The 25,231-nt window shown below is 38.9% G+C and overlaps 1 protein-coding gene across 1 annotated transcript; it reads left to right on the top strand.

The window, feature by feature from the left end:
• Positions 1-266: 266 nt before the first annotated feature.
• On the top strand, positions 267-25,033 carry LOC145496103 (uncharacterized). Its single transcript, XM_081475734.1, has 13 exons — positions 267-380; positions 964-1,520; positions 5,450-5,820; positions 7,819-8,557; positions 9,258-9,354; positions 9,937-10,186; positions 11,205-12,008; positions 13,494-14,171; positions 16,047-16,151; positions 18,093-18,543; positions 19,055-19,159; positions 22,103-22,359; positions 22,770-25,033. The coding sequence occupies exons 2-13, from the start codon at positions 1,019-1,021 to the stop codon at positions 23,082-23,084; spliced, it is 4,674 nt and encodes a 1,557-aa protein (XP_081331860.1). The 5' UTR covers positions 267-380; positions 964-1,018; the 3' UTR covers positions 23,085-25,033.
• Positions 25,034-25,231: the final 198 nt, after the last annotated feature.

Genomic DNA, 25,231 nt, shown 5'->3' with positions numbered 1-25,231 from the left:
AATCTACGTCCTTTTGTGAGCATAATTTCGGAAATCAGGAGCATAATTTGGGAGTTCTGGCATAATTTTGGTATAATTTGGCAAAATTTCGATCATTGCTAGTAGCATAATATGCCACTTTTAGGAGCACAATCGGCCAAGGCCTAGATTTGAACCACTTTGGTCCACTTCGTTCACTTCCTCCACTTCCTCCTCATCCTCTCCGTTCCTTTTCCCTTTCCCGCTCCACACCCTTTCTCACCTGGTTATGATTGGCTCATTTGAGAAGCCAAAGATCTTGAGGTATTTAGGGAGTTGTTTGGGAGCTGTCTTGAAAGAGAAAGTACTTCTACACAGTTACATCGAAAGGAATCGGTTCTTTTCTGTTATTGCAGTCCAAGGTAAGAAGTTTAATGTACAGATGCTCAATTAACGCGAATTGTTTTCAGCCAGCTTTTAGTTTAAGCTTGTTTACGCCTGGTGCGTGTAAATGAGCAATTTAAGCTGAATTCTTGTAGTGAGATCAAGTTCGGCTTGAATTCCTCGAAACAGAAACTTTGAAGTGAAGTTTGTCACCTTATTTATGGCATAAAAGCAGTGAAACAGCGAGCGGTACTTATAAAGCACAAGTGGAAGTTAAGTTAACTAAAAAGTAGCTTGTTAAAGTTGAAGCTGTAAAGATTTTGAACGGAGTTGGACGAACGCAGAGCGATCGCTCCATGGAACTGACGATAAGCTAAGGCGTTTGTATTGAAACTGTCCTCAAAATTTAATCATTGTATTCAATACCAGCTTCTTGCAGGCTGTGTTAATATTACCACTGACATTCTTCCTAATTTTATATTGTTTAGCCAAAATATGACAGCTAATAAACTCAAATTGCTTAGCCTAATTGTTATGTGATTTCTATCAGATTCCTCCCGTATGTAAAATTACTGGAAGCTTCGTGAATTGATTGTAATTTTTGTTTTCATGTGTTTTCAGATACTTATCAGAAGTAAGAAAGCATCCAAACCATTGTAAGTATCACTGTATACAAATGGAGAAAATGTCAGCAGAGGAGCTGAGGAAGGAGATTTATACAAACAAGAATGGAGGAAGCGGTTTACGTCTGCGTTATGAAGAGTTGTCAAAAGTTCCTGAAGCTGTATGTGACCTGACTGAATTGGAGGAACTTGACTTGTCAGATAATTATCTGAAAGAATTACCAACAAGTATTAACAAGCTGAAAAATCTTAAATGGCTGAGATTAGACTGGAACCAGTTGAGAGAACTTCCACACAGTATTTGTGAGTTGAGTAACCTGACCAGGCTTAGTGTGAGTAACAACCAGTTGTCTGTTCTACCTTCAAACATTAAACATCTCAGTAAACTCCAGGGACTGTACTTGAGTGATAACCAGTTGACTACATTGCCTGATGAGATTGGTGAACTGAAGGAGCTGCTAGGGCTGTATGTAGCTGGTAATCCTCTAACATTGGAAGGAATGAGAAAGGTTGTGAAGCTACAGAATAAGATGAAGTTTTCCACAGATGTTACAGGTAAAGATGTGAAATGCTTAGTATTTTTATTTTATTTTATGTCTTGTGAATGAAATGAATATTGGAACATGTAGTTTAACTTAGAAATTACATAATTACAAATGTGCTGCTGACCTTTGAGTGTATCTTTTAGAAGAAGTATATTTAATATATATATATGAAGCTTATTTAGATTGTTATTGTGGAAAGTTTAACTTCAACTGCATGATATAGGCATCCTTGTTACTGTTCATGAGTAGTGAAACATTTTTAAAATAATTGTCAAGGAGTGTAGTATACTTATTTCGAAGTTTTGTTTGACACTGACTCTATTTAAACGTTAAAACAACGTTTATAGCTACTTATACAAAGATGTTTCGAGCGTTTGTCCATTTAGGAGTATAGTGAATGAAATAAATATTGGAACATGTAGTTTAACTTAGAAATTACAAATTTGCTGCTGACCATTTAGTGTATCTTTTAGCCTGAGAAGAATTATATTAAATAATAGCTTATTTAAGATTGTTTTTGTTGAAAGTTTAATTTTAACTGCATGATTTATATAGGCATCTTCATTTCTGTTCGTGAGTTTTAAAACATTTGTTAAAATTTTGTCAAAGAGTGTAAAAATTTCTTGATGTTGTGGAAATTAAATTTGTTAATTGTACAACACATAATTTATACTTCTTTCTCCATGCTTTGCTATCAATACTTGTGTCAATAGTTTTGAGTGAAATTGAAGGTCAACCCTAACCAAAAGAGCATCTTATAGTAATAATTGCACTATGAATTGTCCAGAATGTGGAAAAATTCAAATTGGCAGAGAATGGAAATACTTTGACTGTATTCATAGTTTTTCCATGTTTTTAAAATTTTGAGCTTTCAACTTGGAAATGCAGCTCATTTATGAGTGCAACCTTAACTTACACAATTAATGTTTACATGGCATATACAAAGTGGTTAAAAATATCTTGTTTATATACAAGGTGTGAAATTCCCTTCCTCTTCATGAACACAAAAGTATTACTGTATTTTCTCGTGTATAAGTTGACCTTTCAAGACCTAAAAATCAGTCCAAAAATTCGCCCTCGACTTATGCATGGGTCAAAACTTGAGATCCAAGCACCAGTCAAATAATTAGCATAATAATTGTCTTTCAATGTAAACAAACATGTAACAAGAAGATCTGTTAGATCTTATAACCGCGCTTTAAAAATGAAACGGTTCGCTTAGCACTACCGTCGGAACGCAGTGCACATTCCAAAGCAGTCATTGATGATTCTTTTCTTACTGTAGACATCACATCACTTGATCAACACAAATTGTATTATTGCACCATCAGTGGTAGCCGTTGACAAATCTCCGATGACGTAATGGTCTTAATCTAGAACTTTCTTCGGGATATGTATGGGCATTAACGATATGAACGACACAATAATAACACTATTAACAACAGCTTTCTTTCTTAAAAGTCATGATTAAATTTGATTGGTGTTTTCCACGAGTAAAGGGCTAGCAAAGTAGTCACACAAGTCATATAAAAAAAACCCTATCCCGACCGATGTATCGATTTTGGTCACTTCAGTGACCACAGATTGAAAACGTGACAGAAAATTGGCGCTAGTTTTGATTCTCACCAAATTTGTCATATCCCCCCTTGGGAGAATTTTGTTAAGTTAGCTAATTTAGTATGCAAGCCACCGTAATGGCGGTCGCCGCGGCGAAATGTTTATTTGCTCAAAATTGGGGCAAAATCTTTCAGAGATGGAAATCGGGACATTTGTAAAGATACAGAAAGTAATTTGGGACCAGTTGCTGGCTTCTAAGGCTGAATTTATCCAGAAGTAAGCTGTATTTTCGTTTTGTGCCGAAAGCCACGCGATGAAATATTATCGGTTTGTTCTGCTGTCTTGTTCTGTTTTTTCTCTTGGTCTTTTTTGTAGCCCGCCGAGGCCAGTCTTTCGTCTAAATCAGTTGGAAAAAGATGTTCCCATTCAAGTTTAAGCTCTCAGGCGATAATTCTGGAGTTTTTTGGCCGAAACGTTGGCTTTGTTATGTTGGTGTTTTTCGGTTGCTATGGGCGACCGTGGCTTCCTTTATTAGGTCAAGTCTGGGGAGTGAGGTCACAAAAAAATTCTAATTCTGGTTTTGTTAGATTTCGCTGAAATTTTAACACGATAAAGCTGGATTGTTAAGGAATAGATTTACCGCCTGCCAATGTGTGGTAGCTATTAATGCTTAAGTGATATATCGCTTCGAAATCAGGGTTTTGAAGAGATTTTTTGGCAACGTGTGGGTTCGGCGAGATTTTGTAATCGGAGGTTTTTGTTGACCCCAAAGGAAAAAATATCCGGAAAAGGTCATTTCATCGATGATTCAAACAAATATAAATATGTATATGTTCTGAGCGAAATTTCTGCTGAAAAAATATAATTTTTGACGAACGCTGGGTTTTTAATTTTTTTCCCGCGAAAGTCAGTATCGGAGATGAGATTTATTAATGTTTCAACAGCTTTTGGCGAGTAAACATCACAGGTTGCGTGACTCAAAATTTGGCCGAGTGAAAGTTTGGGTCTGGTCGCATACAAAACGAAAAAAAAACCACGGGTAAACCATGAACCGCGCTCGGCCCATGGCCGCGCGGTTAATAAACAGCAGTACAGTTTATAGCGTATGTTCATTTAGCGATCTGTTTCTCTATATCAGAGCTTCAAGTTAAAATGCATCAACGTTGACCCACTAAATGTTAACCTGAATCTCATAGACACTCACTGGCTTAATTTTGTCATAACAAACCGATATTTTTCCTGTAAATAAAGCTGTAGTAAAGCCGCTCAGAGAAAACATCTTCTGCGCTTTTAACTTCTCTGCTTATTAACCTGGCAGGATACAAGTGCGAGGACTTCTGTACCAGTAATTGACTGATTTCAAGGCTTGGCTACCAAGTTCCCAACACATGCGTTGCACTTTGTTTATGGGGTTGTTTTGAAAGTCTAGAGCTTCTTTGGTGTTTTGCCTGTCTGTGTTTTGCCTGAGCTAACCACCGACTGGTTAGCTCAGTTGGTAGAGCGTCGAACTACCGTGTGGGAGGTCTCGGGTTCGAGCCCCAGACCGGACCAACACTCAGGGTCTTAAAATATCTGAGGGGAATATGCTGCCTTTGCAATGACATCTGCAAATGGTTAGATATTCTAGTCTTCTCGGATAAGGACGATAAACCGTAGGCCCCGTCTCCTGCATCTTCACTGTTATGGTCAGCAGGGGACGTTAAAGAACCCACACACTCATCGTAAAGAGCAGGGCACGAATTTCCCGGTGTTGTGGTCTGGTCTTTGCCCACTGTGCTGTTGAAATGCTCGGAGACATTAGCTGTTAAAGCTACTCTACAATCCCAGGGTAAATAAAGTATACTACTACTACTACTACTACTGCTGCTGCTGCTGCTGCTGCTGCTGCAACTGCAACTGCAACTGCAACTGCAACTACAAGCCACTTTTAATCTCTTTGCTCTCAAAAAGGTTCCTTTGAAATCCTTATGTTTGATTTTGTGAGCATTTGACAAAAATTATCATCAAAAAGCCCGCATGCGCATGTGTTGCTAAACTGGGTAAAACGCTTGTATCCATGCCATAATAAGCTTATTAAAACTGCGTGTTGAAACTTACTGTGATTTGTTCACATATCTGTGCTAGCTGAAAGATAATTCTAAGAAATACAAGATATGTTTTCCAAGAAATTCTAGCTTTTGGCTTCAGAAATTGGAGGTCGACTCATACACGGGATACACGACTAATACAGGGTATATACGGTAATTTCTTAGATATTCATGTTATACAGGTTACGTTTATCTTGCATGTATGAAGCTTTATATAAGAATTATAGACTACACCTTAATTATAATTCTTATTAATTGACAATTAAAGAATATTTTTCTTGAATTTTTATACTAGGTCATGTATTTGAACAAAAAGCAGAAGGACAAAGAGCACAAATGGCTTATGAAAAGGCTCTAAGAGATGGCTCTGTGAATGTTTACCGTGGTCGCATATTACTAATTGGTCAGGATCGTGCTGGTAAAACTAGTCTAAAGAAGAGTCTCTTGGGCCTGCCATTTGACCCTAAACAACAGAGTACTGAGGGAATTGAAGTACAGGCTTCAACATGTGAAATTGAAGTTGAGCAAGTTAAGAACTGGCATTCCACCCATGAGAACAAACCAGGATTGCTAGAGTGTTCTAAAGATATATCAAGGATAGTGGCTGAGAAACTGTGTGAAGGAAAAGAATTTAGGGCTGAAAGAAATGATCCCAGAAGGCATAAGGTTTGAATAAAGTTAAATGTTTAGAGGTACAATTAATGTATAGTTAATGCAGGCATCTCAAATGTATCAGAAACAGGTTAACTATCACCTAAGAATTTAAGAACAAAAGCACTTCCTTTTTAGTGCAGAGTGCACTATTGGGATGGTTTAGGGGGCTGATGTTTGCTAAGGCACCAAAGTACTAATGCCATAAGGTGTAAACTTTAATGTTTGTTTAATTAATTAATTTCAATTAATCAATTAGCCTTGCAGGAAGGGGAGTTAGGTAGGTACCAAGGTGCATTACGCAAAACCTGTCATATTTACGTTGCTTTCTTTAGCAACATGACAAAAATATAGATGTGGTTTTGCAAATCTCATGCTATCCTTGTGGTGCCATTCTCTTAAGAACAAAAGCAATTTGCTGCAAACGCATGCACAGATTTGTTAGTGTGAAAGTCGTCTATATGCTAGGTGAAAGATACATTTAATACGGGACTACCCACGAACGTTGAGTGCCTTCCCTTGTGGTAGAACATAACATATAAGACGCATGCGTTCTAGCATTGCTAGTGTGATAAACTCCGTTCTCGAGTTCAGATGCACGCTTTTTTTATTTTTTGTAAATGAGTGATATCACACTCGTTTTGGCTGGGGATAGCAGTTATATTTCAGGTAACGTCAGTTCTCCTTTGTTAGTGCAAAGAACGCTACTGTGACTGCATATCTTCTGGAATCTTCCATAGCTGGATTCAAGAAATGTCGCCTGCTGTTTCATAAGTATTGTGTGTTTGCCAGGGTTGAAATAGCGAATGGGAACATATTGCTTCTCCTTAGCAGCTTGTTTGTTTCCTCTTCTATGAAAGAGAGCACAAAGTTCATATTCAGCCGAAACTTTCCCGCGTTAGTTACATGTAAAACAAGTAAATTTGTGACAAGAAACATCATTATTATTGCCGCAGACTCCGTGGTACTTACTGAAACCTCCAATTAATTTCATCAGTCAATGAGGTGACTCGCTCACCTATGTGGGATATAATTTCGGTCAAGTAAAGATCTCTACCTTCAATACTTCTCGTTGAAATGCTCCTCAATGCTATTACTCGATGGCATTGTGTATTAGTTTGATGTGGTTTTATTGTTTACACCAACAGAATAAGAACGTACTCTTCCGTGACTCGATGTGACTATTTGATAATTAGATTAGTTCTTGTTTATCTGTGCAATGAAAATTTGCGTTTTGAATAAAACAAAATACTCGTCTTCGACTTTTCAGCAGATATTTAACTTTTATTTTCCATTTTAATCTCCAGCAGTGAGTAAAAAAACTACACATCTTTCTGATATTTTCGTGGAAACAAAGGTACCTTCTGGCACACATTGACGAGGAAAACAAAAGTATCAAGTTACAAACATTGGCGTGAAAAGTGCAACTGTTGCATTTGCTGCAATGACTTACAAAACCATCTTGACAAACAGTAATTAATTGTAAGTTATTTTTGGGCCTTGAAAGAAAACACAAACATGAAACATACACACTGCTAAGATTGTGTCTTATCAAGTTTTTGTCTGCTCATATTCTGCTCAAAATAGTAGACTACCAAGGGAGAGAACGGCATACACTGTAGGTGAGGACCTATGTGACTACTGTATCAGAGCCGTAGATTACACTCTGCACTATCTGAGATTGTCTCACTAGTTTTGTTTTAGTTTGCAACATGTAACAAACAATCTGAGCTGATGTATTTGCTGTAGGTTAGCTTCCATTTTACTTTCTTTGGGCTATTATATCAGATCACCTCTCTCAGTTAGATAGTTAAATGCTTGCCTGTCTTAGAGCGAGATAACTATAATTAAATATTTGTAATGATGGAGCATTAAATTCAGAGGAAATTTCCATCTGAATGCATGGTGTGTAGAAGACATGGAACTGTCAGTCAGGGTCTCTTTCTGAGTACCTGTGACTTACTTTTAATTACCAAGTCATTAATCATTCTTTTGTTTTATAATCTATTCTAGGTTGAGGAGATTGTAGACTCTGAAATTTCCTCACCATCAAGAAAAGTAAAAGCAATGTCAAAGCAGTCCCATAATGGTGAACATTTCCCTGAATGTGGAAGTAGAATTGAGCTGAATGAACCTGAGGTAATGATCAACACCACGTCACCTCCTGATGATGTCACAAAGTATGTTCATCAGTTCCTGGAGTATGTTAGAGGTAAACATGTTGAAAGTGATATCACTAAAGAAGAATCTGTTACCAGTTTGGATGTGTGGGATTTTGCTGGACAGCACCTGTACTATGCGTCTCACCCACTTTTTTTATCATCACGTGCACTGTATATTTTAGTGCACAATCTCAGCAAGCCATTACTTGGGGAAGCTCAACCGTGTGTTAGACAAGGCACTTGTGACATTCCTCTGAAAAACCCAAACAGTGAAACAAATCTGGAGAATTTGCTATCCTGGCTTGCTACAATTCACAGTATTACACGAGTGAAAGGAGAACCAGATATTGATGCTGAAAGTAGGCTGCGCTATCTGCAACCTCTGGTACTCATTGTCGGCACACATGCTGACAAACCATTTGAAGACATCACAATGATTAAGGAACAAATACAGAAAATAATTTCTGGTAAGGAGTATGGGAAACATGTGGTCCCACCATTGTTCAGCATTGATAACACAAGCTCACTGATCTGGAATAGGATAAAGAGAGTCTTTTGGCGGGGTCCAAAGGAACAAATATATCAAACAGGTATTAAAGTACTAATGTCTTGCTGTGTAAAAGTGATTAATTATTTAATACATAAGTATAGCCAAGCCTAAGAGCAGAACTCCTGATTACAATAAGTAAACCTGGCTTGAGCCTGTGATCCAATTGAAGACCAGTACCTGGGCAGCAGTCAACTTAAAAAAAACAAAAAACATGAGACCTCAATGAGCTCTAAATCTTAGTTCACGATATGGTCACATGATACTGGTCAGTGGACACCTTGCTTTGACAAGTATCAATTGACCATAACATGGATGCCCAATATCAAAGATGTACACTCTAAATTAAGGCTGCATGTGCATGCCTTGACCTACACTGTAATAGCTGGAGTTTGACCTTTATGTTACATGATGTTGTCATTGTTGTGCATATGCACCCGTATGATGGCTGTGATGACCGTGAAAAAAGCAATTAATGGGTTCTTATCCGTATGATGCTCCACTTCGGGTCACCGGAGCTCTGTGCTAAGGGTGGAAGTGAATTTCCACAGAGATCAGAGCAGACTCTCTTTCTGGCTTGCTACTGGTGCTTGCTCTCAGAGCAAGCAACAGTATTTATGAGACATGCTCTCATGACACCAGATTTGAACCTATTTACAAGATACCTACATCCACACTGTAAGGATATCTCAGTTATGTATAACCACAGGATCAATGTCAAAACGTATGTTGTTTATTTTCAGAGCAAGAGGGGAAGATAGATAACATTCAAGAACTGCGGAACAAAATCATGGAGGTGTTGAGACAGGAACCATATATGGGGGAGAAGATACCAGTCAGGTAAGTAATAAATACATTTAGTCTTGTTTTTGAGTATTTTAAAATCAGCAAGGTATTGTTGCACTGACATTGTAGGAGAAGAAATAGGCCAATTTCAATCTAGAATTAAAATTTAACTTAGCTATGAGGCTTTGGGAAATAAAACAAAAGAAAATTAATTCATCCCTTATCCTTGGTGCAATTTCTATTTGGTAGACAAAAATGGTTGTCACAGCTCAGTCAATTTGCCAGATGCCCAGCCTTAATGAAACCTCTGTTTGTGACAACATTTTGATGGCTTTCATAAACTAGCAAATCAAATGTTAAGAACTGTTGTGTGCACAGGTAGGGATACACATGAGTGTTGTTTGAATACAAATGTATGATCTTGTCAAATCTGCTTTTATAGTTCTTGCACTCTCATTGTTGGCAATTTGAAATGAAAGCCATGAGAACATTAATATTATATGGCAAGGATTTGAAGGCGTTGTCAGAGGTTAATCAAAACTTGTTCATTTGTGGATAGTATGGCGATCTTCAAGGTAAATAGTAGAAATAATGGCTTGTCATGTAATGTGATTAATTTTCTCTGATGTCTTTTAGATGGTTTCTGTTTGAAAAGGTGATTGAAGCCTTGATTGCCAAAGAGATTTTTCACATAAATCTGGTGCAACTCCAAAGCTATGCTAAAAAGCACTGCTTTATAGAAGATGAAGATGAGTTTGCTGGCATGATCAGTTTCTACCATGGCCTTGGTATGATTATCAAGCATCGCAGTACAGTTGTTCTGAAGGCTCAGTGGCTGATTGACCTTTTGAAGCAGCTGATAACTATTCCACACTTTGATGAAATGGTAGGAAAAAAAATTACAATATTAGAAATTTCAGTGTTTAAACTTTACCTGATCTTTTCCTCAAGTGGTTGTTGTCACATTTTTAATATTTGTATAGCTGAAAAACATTAAGTTACAGTATGTACACTACGGTATATACACAAACATGTAGTTGTTCATCTTTCTATTAATTTGGCCAACCCTTCAGAAAATATATCATTCTACATGATGCAGTGCCTATAAGGTACTTGTAAATTATCTGATTAACCACCAAGTTAGGAAAACCAAATATGAAATATAAATATTTTCAAATTGTATAGGGGTGAACAGGTTCAAATTTTTGGGCTAACTAGTGATGGTTTGATGCAAAAGTGTTCAGATTTTTTTGTCATATGTCAACACCAGGACACCTTATTTCAGAGGAAGAGATACAAAGCTGTATTTTCCAACTGTGCTTGTTAATTTTCTGTGTTTTGATTTGAATTTTGCTTAGTGTGGAATCGTGCATTTGTTTGAGCTTGTTTGAGCTTAAATTACAGCTTTGTTTAAGCTGGAGTCCTGCTTTGTTGGCTGTAACAATGCATTACAAAAGGAATATTGGTTATGAATAACAAAGGCTAATGCTTTTGCAAGAACTCGTTTTACTGTCTTGGGGGTGCATTAAGAATGCATATGCCATGTTGGCTTAAATGCAACATGTTTGAGTGGAGGTGATTTAAATATTTTGTCACATTACTTTGTATTGTTATAGCTACGTTGGGACCACTCAGTAAACTTATCATATGCTAGGAATGTCAGTACTACATGAAGAAACATCTCTCAGTATATGTTTAAAATGAACGTATGTTCCAGAATCTCGGTTTTAATAAGTAACTGTTACATGTAGTTTTGACATAAAAGCATTCCCTATTTGAGAGACTGCTAAGTGTACTTACAGTTTTTGCCATTGTCAATATAGTCTTTAGCCTCGTGTGTGGCTAAAATAGCCAGGTAGCATTATGCATGTACTTATAATTGTCATTATGATGATTTTTCTTAGGATCCTGTACATGCCAAGTACTGGGATGAACTGAAGAAAAACGGCATCCTCTGCATGGAACACATCGATCGTGTCTTTTCCAAGTTTATTCAACAAGGTGTTATCAAAGATGACATCTTGAACATGATGGAGCAGTTTGGTTTGATTGCCAAGTTCTCACCCTCCCCAAGTGATGTAAAATACTTTGTACCAGCTCAACTTGAACCATCACCTGATGACTTTTGTCAAATAGAACCATCCCACACTGATCCTTGTCCTTTGTATCTCCACTTTGTGCATGGCTTTGTCCCTCATGGTCTGTTCTCACAGCTGGTGTCACAAACCATTCGTTGGTGTTGTAAGAAGACTTGGCCCATGGAGCACCCCATGCTGTACCAAAATGGAGCTTGTTTCTTTATTGGGAAGCAAGTCCATAATTTCATTCTCATTTGCAAGAAGAGTTTCATTAAGATCATCTTAAGGCAAAGAACACAAAGTCATCAGGTGTCAGCAGACAAGTCGGAAGAACTACCTACACTAGTTCGGGAGTTTGTGGAGAGAACTTTGCAAACCTTGTCACAGGAGCTGCCATACCTGAGCGGACTGCAGTATGAGTTGTGTGTAGCCTGCCCATACTGTCATCAAGGGAGAGATGGGGCTGGTCAAGAGTGTTCAAACCATAGAAGAGTGTCATGTGTCAATGAGGAGTGCTTCCACCTCCTTAAAATGAAAGAGGATCAACCACTGATCTGTACTAGGAAGCCCTGGGGTGAAGAACACCCTGTCCGTGGCCTGGAGAAATGGTTGTTGAAGAAAACTAGCCAGGTATGTGATTTATGTAATCTATATATTTAATGAAAATCTACTTAATGAGAAAAGATCTGTGTTTCACCTGCATTTGGGGGGTGGGGGTGGGGGGCTGTTGGTGTTGGACTTCCTTTAAAGCACCATACAGGCGAGCTGTATCTGAAAGGAGGTAGTGATTTCAGAAGTTGAAGAATAAAATGGCTTAAATCATCACAGGATCCTGTGAGATCTTGAGAGATTTGTTAGGATGATAACTAGGATTGGTGTTTTAGTTAAGATGCTGGAGAATGAAAAGAGATCCTGTGAAAACTCATTTAGGATCCTACACAAGATACTGTAGAAATTCTACCAGTGTAGTCCAAAGGGTTTGGGTAACCTTTCCTTTGTCTACTGTAGTATGTCAAAGGGACACCAGCAACTCCTTAGGTACCATGTTGTATGGAGGGAATCCGAAAGTATCAGCTTTTCTGAGAAAAATGTTTAGTGGCTGAGGGATTGGACCTCCTTGAGTTCTGCTCCTTTGTCAAGTAATTCTTTCTACTCCATCCTCCCCCCAAGGATTTATTTTGCCTGCAGGTCTTTACTGCAATGCTATAGATGTGAAAGGGAGGTGCAGTGGCCTCATGGTTAATGTGCTTGTCTCTGGATTGAGCAGTCCGGGTTCGAACCCTGGCCAGGGACATTGTGTTGTGTACTTGGGTAAGACTTTACTCTCACAGTGCCTCTCTCTACCCAGGTGTATAAATGGGTACCGGTGAACTTAATGCTGGGGGTAACCCTGCAATGGACTAGCATCCCATCCAGTGGGGAGTAGAAATACTCCTAGTCGCTTCATGCTACAGAAACCGGGATAAGCTCCAGCCTGATGGGCCACTTGGCTCATATACAGACTTAACCTACCTACCTTACCTATATATGTGAAAAGTGAACTAATCAACATGACACGAGCACAGGACAAAGTAAAAATCTGAGTTAGATTTTTTTCTTTTGTCTTTGTCCCACACTGGTGTCATGTTGATTAGTTCACTTTTCACATTTCATTGCAGAGGTTAAATTATACCTCTGGAGAAATGATTTGATTAAGGTCAGTTATTTATAAAAATCGCAAAAGATTAAAATTGACTGTTTCATGTTGAAGATAATCATTAAGACGCTACAGAAAGTTATTTGCTAATTGGTTGTAAACCTTTTGTGTCTTTGATTGTAAAAAGTCCTTATCAGGCTAAAAGTCCCATACTGGTAGAGTTCATCTAATTTCCTGTAGCATTAAGCAGTAGGTGTATTTTTACCTCCCCTTGGAGGATGCTAGTCCAGTGCAGGGTTACCCACAGCATAAAATTTGCTATACTCAGTATAGTATACATTCATACACTGGGGTGGAGAGAGAGACTGTGAGAGCAAAGTGTGTTTCCCATGAACACAACACAGTGACCCTGTAAAGTCTCAAACCCGGACTGCTTGATCTGGAGGCCAGCTTTAATTGTAGGTGTGGTTCTCTTGTAGGATTTGAGTCCTTCTGCCAGAGTTCCCACTACACAAGATGCACCTGCAAAAGACAATCAAGGGAAATCTGATACAGCATTGAGTGTTACTCTGTTGGCCAGTGAGTGGGATTCATCTAAAGGAGGCTTGTCAACCCTAAACAGACAGCTTGCCACAGAATTGGCCCAAGATGAGCAAGTAAATGTCACCCTCTTAGTCCCACAATGTTCCTGTTCTGAAGAAGGGAAGAGGACTGCTGAAAGCCACAAAGTGTCCATTAGAGAAGCAGAGAGACGTCCAGGCTATGATGACCCCCTTGACTGGCTGAGTTTCCCACCAAGAGACCTTGCCATTGACATCATAGTGGGTCATGGAGGGAAGCTTGGTAAACAAGCCCAGGTCATTAGAGAGTCGCAGGGTTGTAAGTGGGTGCAAGTAGTGCATACTGCTCCTGAAGAACTTGGAATGTACAAAGACTATCCAAAGGCCATCTCCAAAGGTGAAGAGAAGAACAGAACTGAAGTAGACTTGTGTAAATTGGCAGATACTGTTGTTGTAATTGGACCCAAGTTGCAGGCAGCATACTCTTCTTATCTGCGCTCTTGTAACAAACACAAAGACATCATTCAGCTGACACCTGGCCTGTTCCGTGAATTTTCAGATGTAACACAAGTAGCAAATGATGGTAACGAATTTAAGGTACATTCATACATAATTAAGTAAACATTATTTATCTTTGGGTTGATGAGGCGGATTTGATGTTTGATATGCTAATTTGCCAAGAAATAAACACTACTATACATGTAACAAATAATGAAAAAGAAAAAACAACAACAAAGAAAATAAATTTGAATAACAAGAATAATTATTAATAATATATGATAATTTATATTTAAAAAATTCTAACCAAAAAACAGTAGTGGACTGCTTTGTAAAAAGATCAAAGTGTTTAAGGATCTTAAAGTGTCTGATGTTGATCCTTGTAATGGCTGCTGAGTATTTTATTAATTTTAACCCATTGACGCCTGAATGAAATTGCCCGTGACCCACCCCTAATTCCCTGGCGTTTTTTGGAATTAATTCCTGAGCGAGTGAAAGCACAAAAATAAACCATATGCGCAGTAACCACAGACACAGGATCAGGTTTCAAGACATCGTTTATTTAAAGTTGAATAAATGAAGGGTCAAAATATTAAAAAATATTAGCAAACAGAACTCAACCTAATGTGTAAAACTGATGAGAAAACAAGAAATTATATTATTTCTTTACCGCGCGACAAAATGTCCCACAGAAGCTGAGAAAATTGACTTTGCGAAAATGAGTCAATTATTGACTTTGGAGGACAAAAACGAAACCAAATACAACAGAATTGAATTTCTTGTACTCTTACGGCTAACATTTGAGAAAACAACGAAAATTAAAAGCGAAGAACTCATGTAAAAATCAATCTGAAATCAAGAAATCAAGTAATTTCTTCGCCGCGCGACGAAAATCTTACGGCCCTGCGAAAGAAAGATGAAAGTCGTAAATCAAAAAGACGACAAAAACAAGCGAATTATTTTGAGATCAGTCGTATTTCAACTGTGTTAAATCAGTGGCCATTTAGTTCTTTTCTGAGCGGTTCTGTAGTAGCTGAATAAGACTCCAAAAAATATTTGAACGAAGCGAATAAACTAAATATACAAAGCGCCTAGAGGTTGCCGTAAATTAAATATGCAGAAATCCAGCGTGTAAGTTACTGTTCACTTTTAAAACCTAAAATTCCCAAATATAGGGAACCAAATGGAAGAGATGCGAAAGGAAGTTCAATAACAATAAATTTTCATTCAAGCTGAGACAAAGAAACCTATTTAAAAGCAAAAAATTGTTCAAAATTTCGCAGACGTGCTTCACTGCATGACCGCATGTTCAAATTATTCTTCACGCTAACGCGAAAGCTTGAGTTTTTGCCAACCGCTTTTGCAGTCATTTTAACGCCCGTGGCTTTACCAATCGTTCCAAAAGTTGGATTCAACTTCGAAGTAATAATGTACATTACCATTTTTGTTTCTGAAATCCGAAAAGCCGCTTTAAACCTGCGATCTGTCGTCGAAACTTACTTGAAAGCGCTCCGATCTTCATGTTTTCTCGGCGGTTGTAGGAAGAAAAACTTCTTCACCAGAAAGTTTTGAGGACTTCTGAGGCCACCAAAGCAGTAATTTATCCGTGTTAGGAATGAAAACAAGACCTTGGAAGTGTTTTAGATTTGGACCGCAACGTGCCATGTTACCTGCTGCACTTTTCGAGTGCGCGATTTTAAGAAGAAAAACCGCCTTTCTAGGACCCCTAAAGTCCTCTGAAAATATGCTCAGAAAGTCCATTCTGATTGGTTTATTTGTCCTCAAGAACAATAGAACAATAGGGGAACCAAAGAATCTTCAGCGACGGTAGGAAAGGCAATTGTCCCCATGTGCTTTTTTTCGGGCGGTTACGGGCGGCACAGGCGTCAATGGGTTAAGCCAAAGTGAGTAGTATTAGGTTTGGGTACTGGAAGCTTGTTAGGCCTTCTCAGGTTTTTGATGTTTCTCTTAAAGGTATTGACCTTTGGCCGTGGTGATCCTGAGGACTTCAGTCTCAAGGGATACGACATTGCTGCTAAAGCAATAGCTGAACTCAAAAAGGGTTCTTACAGGCTTATTAACCGCGCGGCCATGGGCCGAGCGCGGTTCTAGGTTTACCCGTGGTTTATTTATTTTTTTTTTGTCGGTGACCAGACGCAGACCTCCGCTCGGCCAAACTTTGAGTCACGGAACGTGTGATGTTTTTCCGCCAGAAGCTGTTAAAACATAAATACACGGACAATTTTACGGATATTGTTTTCTTTTTTGTGGGTAAAATATATTTTCTTTTTTTTTTTATCAAAGCGTTGGATTTAAAGGGAATAATAAATACGCTGAAAAAAGGTATTACGTCAGCCATGGAATGCGCTGACGTTGCAGCTTTCACTTTCGCTACGTGACAAATAAGATCGTGTTTACTTTGCAAGTTTATTTCGGCGGAAGCGACGGTCATTAATTTATTTGTAATTTTGCCAGTATTTCTTGCGGTTTTAGGCAAATGAAGTAAATCCTTCGACTGTTTCATCGCAGCGAGTTCATAGATCGGAAGCAAAATTAAATATTTGCAAGCCAAGCAAAGAACGTGTCAGAACGTGCAAAGATTACGTCATTGATAGGGAAATAACCACCGTACTAAAGATAGCCGTAGATAACGCAATTCTTGAATTATGTAACTCGTGTGACTTCTTTGCTAACCCTTAACTCAAGGGAAAAAAACAGTTTAATTTAATCGTGACTTTAAAGAAAGAAAGCGGTTTGTAATAGTGTTCGTATCTTCATGCCCATACATATCCCGAAGAAAGTTCCAGATTAAGACTATTACGTCATCGGAGATGTCACAACGGCTACGACTGATGGTGCGATAATAGAGTTTGTGTTGATCAAGTGCTGTGATGTCTACAGTAATCAATGAATCATCAAAGATTGCTTTGGAATATGCACTGCGTTGCGACTGTAGTATTAAGAAAACAGTTAAATTTTAAAAGCGCGGTTATAAGATCTAACAGATCTTCTTGTTTTTTTTTAGTTTTTTTTTGTCGGAGACCAGACGCAGATCTCCACTCGGCCAACTTTGAATTACGCAATCGGTAATGTTTACTCGCCAAACCTTGTTTCTTCAGGGTCAACAGAAATCTCAGATTACAAAATCACGCCGAACCTACACGTTGCAAAAAAATCTCTTCAAAACCCTGACATCGAAGCGATATATCACTTTAGCGTTAATAGCTACCTCATATCGGCAGTATTAAAATCTATTCGTTAACAATCCAGCTTCATCATATTAAAATTTCAACGAAATCGAACAAAACCAGAACTAAATATTATTAGATTTTTTTTGTAACCTAGCTTCATTGCGTGAGTCGACAAAGGAAGCGACGGTCGCCCATAGCCACCGAAACACATTAACATAACCAGTGAACCTACGTTTCGGTCAAAAAAATCCAGGATTATTGCCTGAAAGCTGAAAATTCAAGAGGAACATCTTTTTCGAACTTTTCTCAAGTCATTTAGACGAAAAAATGACCTCGGCGGACTCCAAAAGAGAACGAAACAAAAAACAGAACGAGACAGTGAGAAGAGCCAATAATTTATTCACCGCGCGGCCTTCGTTACGTTCACGTTAAAAAAACCTTACTTCTGGATAATTTCAGCCTTACAAGTCAGCAACTGGTCCCAAATTACTTTCTGTATCCTTACAAATGTCCTGACTTCCATCTCCGAAAGATTTGGCCGCAATTTTTTAGCAAATAAACATTTCGCCGACAGCAATCACCATTACGGTGGCTTGCAACTAATTCGCTAACTTTACAAAACCCTCCCGAGGGGGGGATATGACGAAAAGAGCTGAAAAATGATGACCGGAAATAGAGTAATTTTCTCAGCTTCCAGTGTGCCAAATTTGCTGGAAATAGGTTCAAAACCGATATTTTTTTTTTCGTTTTTTTTTCTTCGGGTCACTCATGCTACCAAAACAGTTAACTTTTAAAAGCGCGGTTGTAAGATCTTAAAGATCTTCTTGTTTTTGTTGGTGCACCTGATGGAAAGCAGGAAGAAGTTGCAGAGAACCTCCTGAAGAGCGGTATTTCTAAATGTCAGCTGACCGTAAGAAAGTTTTTACAAAGCAAGGAAAGTTTGAAAGAGTTGTTTTGTGAAGTTGACCTTGCCATCATGCCGTCCAGGACTGAGGGATTCGGATTAACTGCACTGGAAGCATTGTCTGCTGGTCTTCCCATTCTTGTAAGTAGAAACTCAGGATTGGGAGATACACTGCACACTTTACCATCTGGCAAATCATTTGTGGTAGACTCTGAGGATCCTAAAGATTGGGCAAAGGCAATTGCTCGTGTCCGTCGTAAAGACAGAGCAAAGCGACTTCAAAAGGTTCAAAGACTGCGGACATCCTATGAAGAGACGTTCAGCTGGGAGAAACAGTCTGAAGCCCTTATTGAGAAGATGTGGAGTTTGGTTCATGGTGAGGCTTTTGCTCAATTAATTGTTTTGGTCAATACATTTTTAGAGTTTTAAGTGTTGTGCATCTTCACATTATCTGTTTTGCGGCATATCCACAGAATGGACCATCCCTAGTTTTGTGTAAGCTGTTATAAAACAAATTGTTCTTTCTTATCCTGTTGATCCAAACATGTTCAAAAGAGTTGGGGGTGATGGGGGTTGTAGCAAAGATATAATGTCTTTTCACTCTACAAAAAAGGGCCCTTCTAAAAAGCTGAGAGGCTGATTTAAAGTGTCTTTTTTTTACTCTCCCTTTAGTTTTTAGCTCTTTATGAAGTGTTTTGATGAAAGAAATTGTACTTTCCAGTCTGGTGGATCCAGATGTACTCAAAAATTGGGGTGGGGCTATTGGGGGGGGGGGGGGGGTCAAAGTGAAGTTGCCTTGTCTTGCTATTAAAGGGGAGCATGCAGAAAAGCTAGTGGGATGTTGGGACAGATGGATTAATCTGATTAATTCTTTTTCATAACTTCAGAAAAACCTGTAAGACATACATGTAAAGCATATTCCACAAGTCAGAGTAGTGATTCAGCAGAGTCTGCAGGGGGACAAATCTCGAGTGAATCTCCACTTCCCCCAGGTAAGCATCTAGCAACAACACTAGGATGTAGCAATATTTTCTGCAGTAACATTGTCAACATTGAAGGGAACAGGGGAAGGTGTTACTCTGAGAAATGAGCGATATGGGTGTGTGGGGGCCAAAGGGTTTGATTTTTGCGCAGTTTTGGTTTGAAAGTTGGTCAGATTTTGCCATGTTGCTCTATAGTAAATATTTTATCAGTAATTGACTTCAGGTTGAAATTAGGTGTAGTTCTTTTATATGTAAATCTTAAAAGCTTATTTACAACAATTTAATGTAGTTGAGTGAAATTTAACATAGGTAATGACTAGGAGCTAGTCTGGTCAGTAGCGTTTTTAGTGCAGAGTGCACTATTGGGATGGTTTAGGGGGCTGCTGTTCGTTAAGACACTAAGCACTAATGCCATAAGGTGTAAACTTTAATGTTTGTTTAATTAATTAATTAATTTCAATTAATCAATTAGCCTTGCGGGAAGGGGCAATCTCGTTCCCAAAGCCCATGTGTCTTTTGATCAGCGCTGACCAAAAGACACGTGGGCTCTGGGAACAAGATTGCCATGTTGTAAAACACGGCACACATGTGCTGTGAAACCGGAACTCCTAAAATCTTGGAGTCTGGAAATTGATTATTCCAGAGCTCCATGTCATGGCGCGGACCAAAAGACACATGGGCTCTGGGAAGGAGATTGCATCAAAGTTGTCTATATGTTGGGTGAAAGATAAATTTCATAACATATAAGAGGCATGCGTTCTAGCATTGCTAGTGTGATAAACTCCGTTCTCGAGTTCAGATGCACGTTTTTTTATTTTTTGTAATGAGTGATATCGCACTCTCCTTTTGGCTGGGGATAGCAGTTATATTTCAGGTAATGTCAGTTCTCCTTTTTAGTGCAGAGTGCACTAATGGGATGGTTTAGGGGACTGATGCACTAATCCAATAACGCCATATGGTGTAAACTTTAATGTTTGTTCAACTAATTAATTTCAATTAATCAATTAGCCTTGCGGAAAGGGGAGTTAGGTAGGTACCCAGGTGCATTACGCAAAACCTGTCATATTTACGTTGCTTTCTTTAGCAACATGACAAAAATATAGATGTGGTTTTGCAAATCTCATGCTATCCTTGTGGTGCCATTCTCTTAAGAACAAAAGCAATTTGCTGCAAACGCATGCGCAGATTTGTTAGTGTGAAAGTCGTCTATATGCTAGGTGAAAGATACATTTAATACGGGACTACCCACGAACGTTGAGTGCTTTCCCTTGTGGTAGAACATAACATGTAAGATGCATGCGTTCTAGCATTGCTATTGTGATAAACTCCGTTCTCGAGTTCAGATGCACGCTTTTTAAAATTTTTTGTAAATGAGTGATATCACACTCGTTTTGGCTGGGGATAGCAGTTATATTTCAGGTAACGTCAGTCCTCCCTTTTTAGTGCAAAGAACGCTACTGTGATTGTGTATCTTCTGTATCTTAGCTGGATTCAAGAAATGTCATCTGCTGTTTCATAAGTATTGTGTGTTTGCCAGGGTTTAAATAGAGAATGGGAACATATTGCTTCTCCTTAGCAGCTTGTTTGTTTCCCCTCCTATGAAAGAGAGCCAAAAGTTCATATTCAACCAAAACTTTTGTAAAATTTGTGACAAAAGAAACTTCATTGTTATTGTCGCAGGGCTTAGGGTTCTTTGCGAAACGAAACGAAACGAAACGGTACTTTGCGAAATGGTACTTCGCGAAACAGTACTTTGCGAAATGGTACTTTGGGAAACGAAAATATTGTAAAAATATTGAATGGGGCAAATAAACATTGATTGCAAAACAGGTATAAGTCGACCCAGGTTTGCGTGTGCCTGACAGGAAATGAAGAGTCTTTTCTAATTTGACCATGAAGTTATCCATAGAATAGAACAGTCGGTGCGGCATTTTAGTTGCGTAAATGGTAAGCAGCTCTTTTAATTAGCAAAACACAGATCTCTCAAACAGACACCTGGAAAATGAAACGCAGACCACTCGAAAATGTGTATAATCTTTGCAAAGAATTTCAAATTTCTTATAAACACTACCAGAAATACGCTTTAGTGACGTGATAGCAAAAATTTATATTAGCGTCACAATATAGAATGCAAGTAAGCAACATGTTCACAGTAAATTTCATATTTTGTCTCTCAAAAGCAAATTCATGGAGACTTAAAAGCATATCTTGCTATAGAAATGAGGCTAAACAATGCATAAACACATGGCAAATTACAGAGGTGTCAAACTCAACGAGTCGACATGCAGATAACAACGGAAACCACGCAGACCTATGACCTATAAAAAAATTTGCAATAGCACGATCTAACGGCCCAACTCCACTTAAAATTCCTCCTTATTACACAACATGAAGTGCCCTTGGAGCCCTAGGAGCCCTGGGGTTGACATTGTCCAGTGGTATTCTTGGTTAGTATGTGTGTTGTCGTCCCATGTGCTTGCAGTGTGTTTGTTGCTCTGTTAGTGTGGCGTTGTGGGTCGAATTATAGTAGTTTAGTTGTTCTCGGCGTTCCCTCCCTATTCCCCCCTTTTTTCAGCAGTTTTTTTTCTTTCCACTGAGCTATCTGGCTTGAGTGTGACAGGTGCCTGAGGGGGTCCTGGCGCGGGGTGCTCGTGGCTTGGTTGCGGGTTGGGCAGGCCTTGGGAATGTGACTGCGGTTGCAGACCCCGGGCTTTGTAGGCACCTTCCCTCCACTAGCGACTTGGGCCTTAATTAATCTTTTTCCATGGGGCTGTGCTTGTAATACTACACACTGTCATTTTCCAACTCAATTAATGGCAACTAAGAGTTTTAAAAATGAAATATTTTGGTCTCAAATAGGATTTGAAGAAACAGATGTCACTCTCCCTTCCCTCCAAAGGTTCCAGTGAGTAACCCCTGTACAATAACCTTAATTTCTATGTTTCTTTTTAGATCTGCCTGGGCAAATGATCGTGAATCTTGTGCAAATGCAACACCATGTAAGCAAGGTCAACAGTAATACTGACCTATCAACAGAGTTGGAGAGGATTGCATCAGACAAAGGCTTTGTAATTTCTGACAATGAAGGGTCAGGGAACTGCATGTTTCATGCGCTGTCTGAACAACTTAACCTTGTTAAAGGAATCAAGATCTCGCATAGAGAATTAAGACAATCCATAGTTCAGTACCTCAGGAAGAACCCAAAACTGGTAAGTATAGTCACGCATGTTCTCGTTAGAATAATCTTCACATGTGGCTCAGGAAAATGTGTTCCACGTGATCAGACTCCTGCAATTAGACTTGGAATCCAATAAGATGGCAGAAAATTTCACATTGCCATATACTGGGATTGTGTGGTACCAGAAAATATCCATTTCTCCTTCAAGGATGGTTATTTGGTTTGTACCCCCCCACCCCTTCCCCCCTGGAATTTCCGGTTTAGCTTCATACTTTACCTTTAAATGTTTGGCTATTGAGACCCCCCACCTCGGAATTTCTGATGACCTTTGTTGGTGTGGGTATCCTGGACCCGCATATTAGCAGGGATCAAAAAAAGTGCTGTCTGGTCGTCTGGGACAACCTTGATAAAAGTTAGTTTTTTTATTCACCCTTCTTACAGCCAGATGGAACAGATCTGTTTAACTTCATTGATGGATATCAATCATGGGCTGATTATCTTACAAACATGGAGCAAGATGGCACATGGGGTGATCACGTGATCCTCTATGCCACTGCAAATTGCTATAAAACGTACATTGACGTGATTAGTAGTCAGTCAAATCACCGTGACCTTATTATCAGGCCTGATGGTCACGTGATCAACACCAACCCACTTGTGCTGGGCCATGTTCACGAAGTCCACTACGTCAGCCTGCAACCCATACAAGGTAAAGCTTACTACATCACACTGCGTTGTAAGACAGTTTGTTGGTGATGTATCTCCTTTCAACTCATACAACTCATACTTAAAACGTGAACGAGTTATTCACAAAAACAGAAATTTTTTAAATGAGTCAATGAACCGCAAACTGTGATAAGCCAATTAAAATGTGTCAACCCTTGAGTTGGGCAGTAACAATTTTCACGGCAACTGATCTCATCCCCAGAGACATACTTCACTTTTGTTTATCCCTTGCATCTTGCAATTTCTCCCATGGAAATCTTTGCTTTTGTTGATTGTTTTCGTCTCTTTAGTGATAGAGTAATCAATCTGCACAGTCTTCGCATTCCAAGATTTGAGAGCAAGCACATATCGCAAGCAAATGTTTCATTGATGCCTTGCTCCAGCTTCTTCTTGCACAGAAGTTGATTGCTGCAGAATTACGGGCGAATTTAATCGCTGAAATCTGACAAGGCAGCTTATCTGATCGCTTCTTTCCTCTCCTTGGAAGAGTGTTTTGCCATTTTCTAGTTAGACAAACAGGCCAATGAATTACGCGTTGAGCTTTTTTAAAAAAGTTGTGTAAATATCCGCAGTCGGCTTGGCTCTTGCTATTATTCCTCATCTTTCCCTTTTCCTTCTTTACCATTTGTCTGCTGATTCGGTTTATAAATATTGCACATTCATTCCTGGAAAGTGTTACTGTAGCCTGCTGAGGAGTTCAAAGCTGCGTTTCATTGGTTGGCAGCATGGCCACGTTGACAACTGCTTCAGTGAGGTGCAAAACTTGTGAATTTCTTTTGAGGCGGAAAACTTAAGGTTTATTTTTGCGTGGATTACCTCTATTCAAATGAATTACTAGGGCATGTAGGTTTATTGAATTTTAACAAAGCTTGGCCAAAATCTCCATCAGATATTAGCACACCAAAGTGTGTGAGGCTTTTGAGAAAATCGAAATATTTTTCTTGTGGCGTTCCATTGAGTAACAACAGTCAGAAAATTTTATTTTACCCAACTTTAAAAGGGATTTCCTAAGAAACCAATAGAAATAGCGAAAAAGCCTCACACACTTTGTTAGCCCATCATCTCCTGATTGATAATGTCTGGTCAGTTTGGATGTGCGCGGTAACACAAAGGCTGGTAATTGAAGGGGTGAGTGCAAAACCATGCTAAGTGACGATTTGGGTGAAAAAAAAATTTTCGCGAAAGGGCTTGAATTTTTGCATGTGGTCTTCAATGTAATAGAAAAACGTGGTCCTATATTTTTCCTGCTGGTTTTTGCTTCGTTTATGAAGACGCTGCTAGGAAAACCGAGTGGTTTTTTTGCATGCACAATATCTCGAAAATGAAGCGAAGCTTAGCGGAAAAACTATGGGACATTGCTAAACATACCTAAACAAAACTGCATGCGAAATTTGGAGCGTTCTCGACAAAGTTCACTTTTGATTAAAATACCTAACGTCCTTTTCCCGCCGAGGCCTTCAAATAAACGAAGCCGGGCCTTTGTTATGATAAACAGAACCGATCCTTTGTTATAATAGCCAAGCCAAGCCTTTGTTATAAGTCAAAGTCTCGCCTCGGTTTATCATAACAAAGGATCGGCCCACTGCGACCGCAAGGACTTTGATTTCACTTAGAAAGCAGTAAAATGTCAATTTCACGCAACGTATAAGCTCAAAAATGTTGATTTTAGGTCAAAAAAGGTTTAAATGTTGATTTCACGTTAACGCGTGATGGCAAGGATGTTGGTTCTCACGTAGAAACCAGCAAAATGTCAATTTCACGAAGCGCATAAGCTCAATGATGTTGATTTCAGGTCTAAATAGATTAAAATGTTGATTTCACGTTAATGTGTGACGGCAAGGATGTTGGTTTCACCTAGAAACCAACAAAATGTTGATTTCACGAAGCACATAAGCTCAATGATGTTGATTTCAGGTCTAAATAGGTTAAAATGTTGATTTCACGTTAACTTGTGACGGCAAGGATGTTGGTTTCACTTAGAAACCAGCAAAATGTCAATTTCATGCAGCATGTAAGCTCAATGATGTTGATTTCAGGTCTAAATAGGTTAAAATGTTGATTTCACGTTAACATGTGACGGCAAGGATGTTGGTTTCACCTAGAAACCAACAAAATGTCGATTTCACGCAACGTATAAGCACAATGATGTTGATTTCACGTGAAAACGCTCTATAGAT

This window comes from Orbicella franksi, chromosome 8, assembly GCF_964199315.1.
Source record: "Orbicella franksi chromosome 8, jaOrbFran1.1, whole genome shotgun sequence".
Classification (NCBI taxonomy): Eukaryota; Metazoa; Cnidaria; class Anthozoa; order Scleractinia; family Merulinidae; genus Orbicella; species Orbicella franksi.
The sequence above is the reverse complement of the archived record's forward strand: the minus strand, read 5'-3'. Positions and strand labels throughout refer to the sequence as shown.

Coding starts and splice junctions, on each gene's coding strand:
- LOC145496103 (XM_081475734.1), top strand. CDS start 1,019: ATGGAGAAAATGTCAGCAGAGGAGCTGAGGAAGGAGATTTATACAAAC. Junction 10,187..11,204: donor TTCCACACTTTGATGAAATG/GTAGGAAAAAAA, acceptor GATTTTTCTTAG/GATCCTGTACATGCCAAGTA. Junction 22,360..22,769: donor TCAGGAAGAACCCAAAACTG/GTAAGTATAGTC, acceptor CCCTTCTTACAG/CCAGATGGAACAGATCTGTT.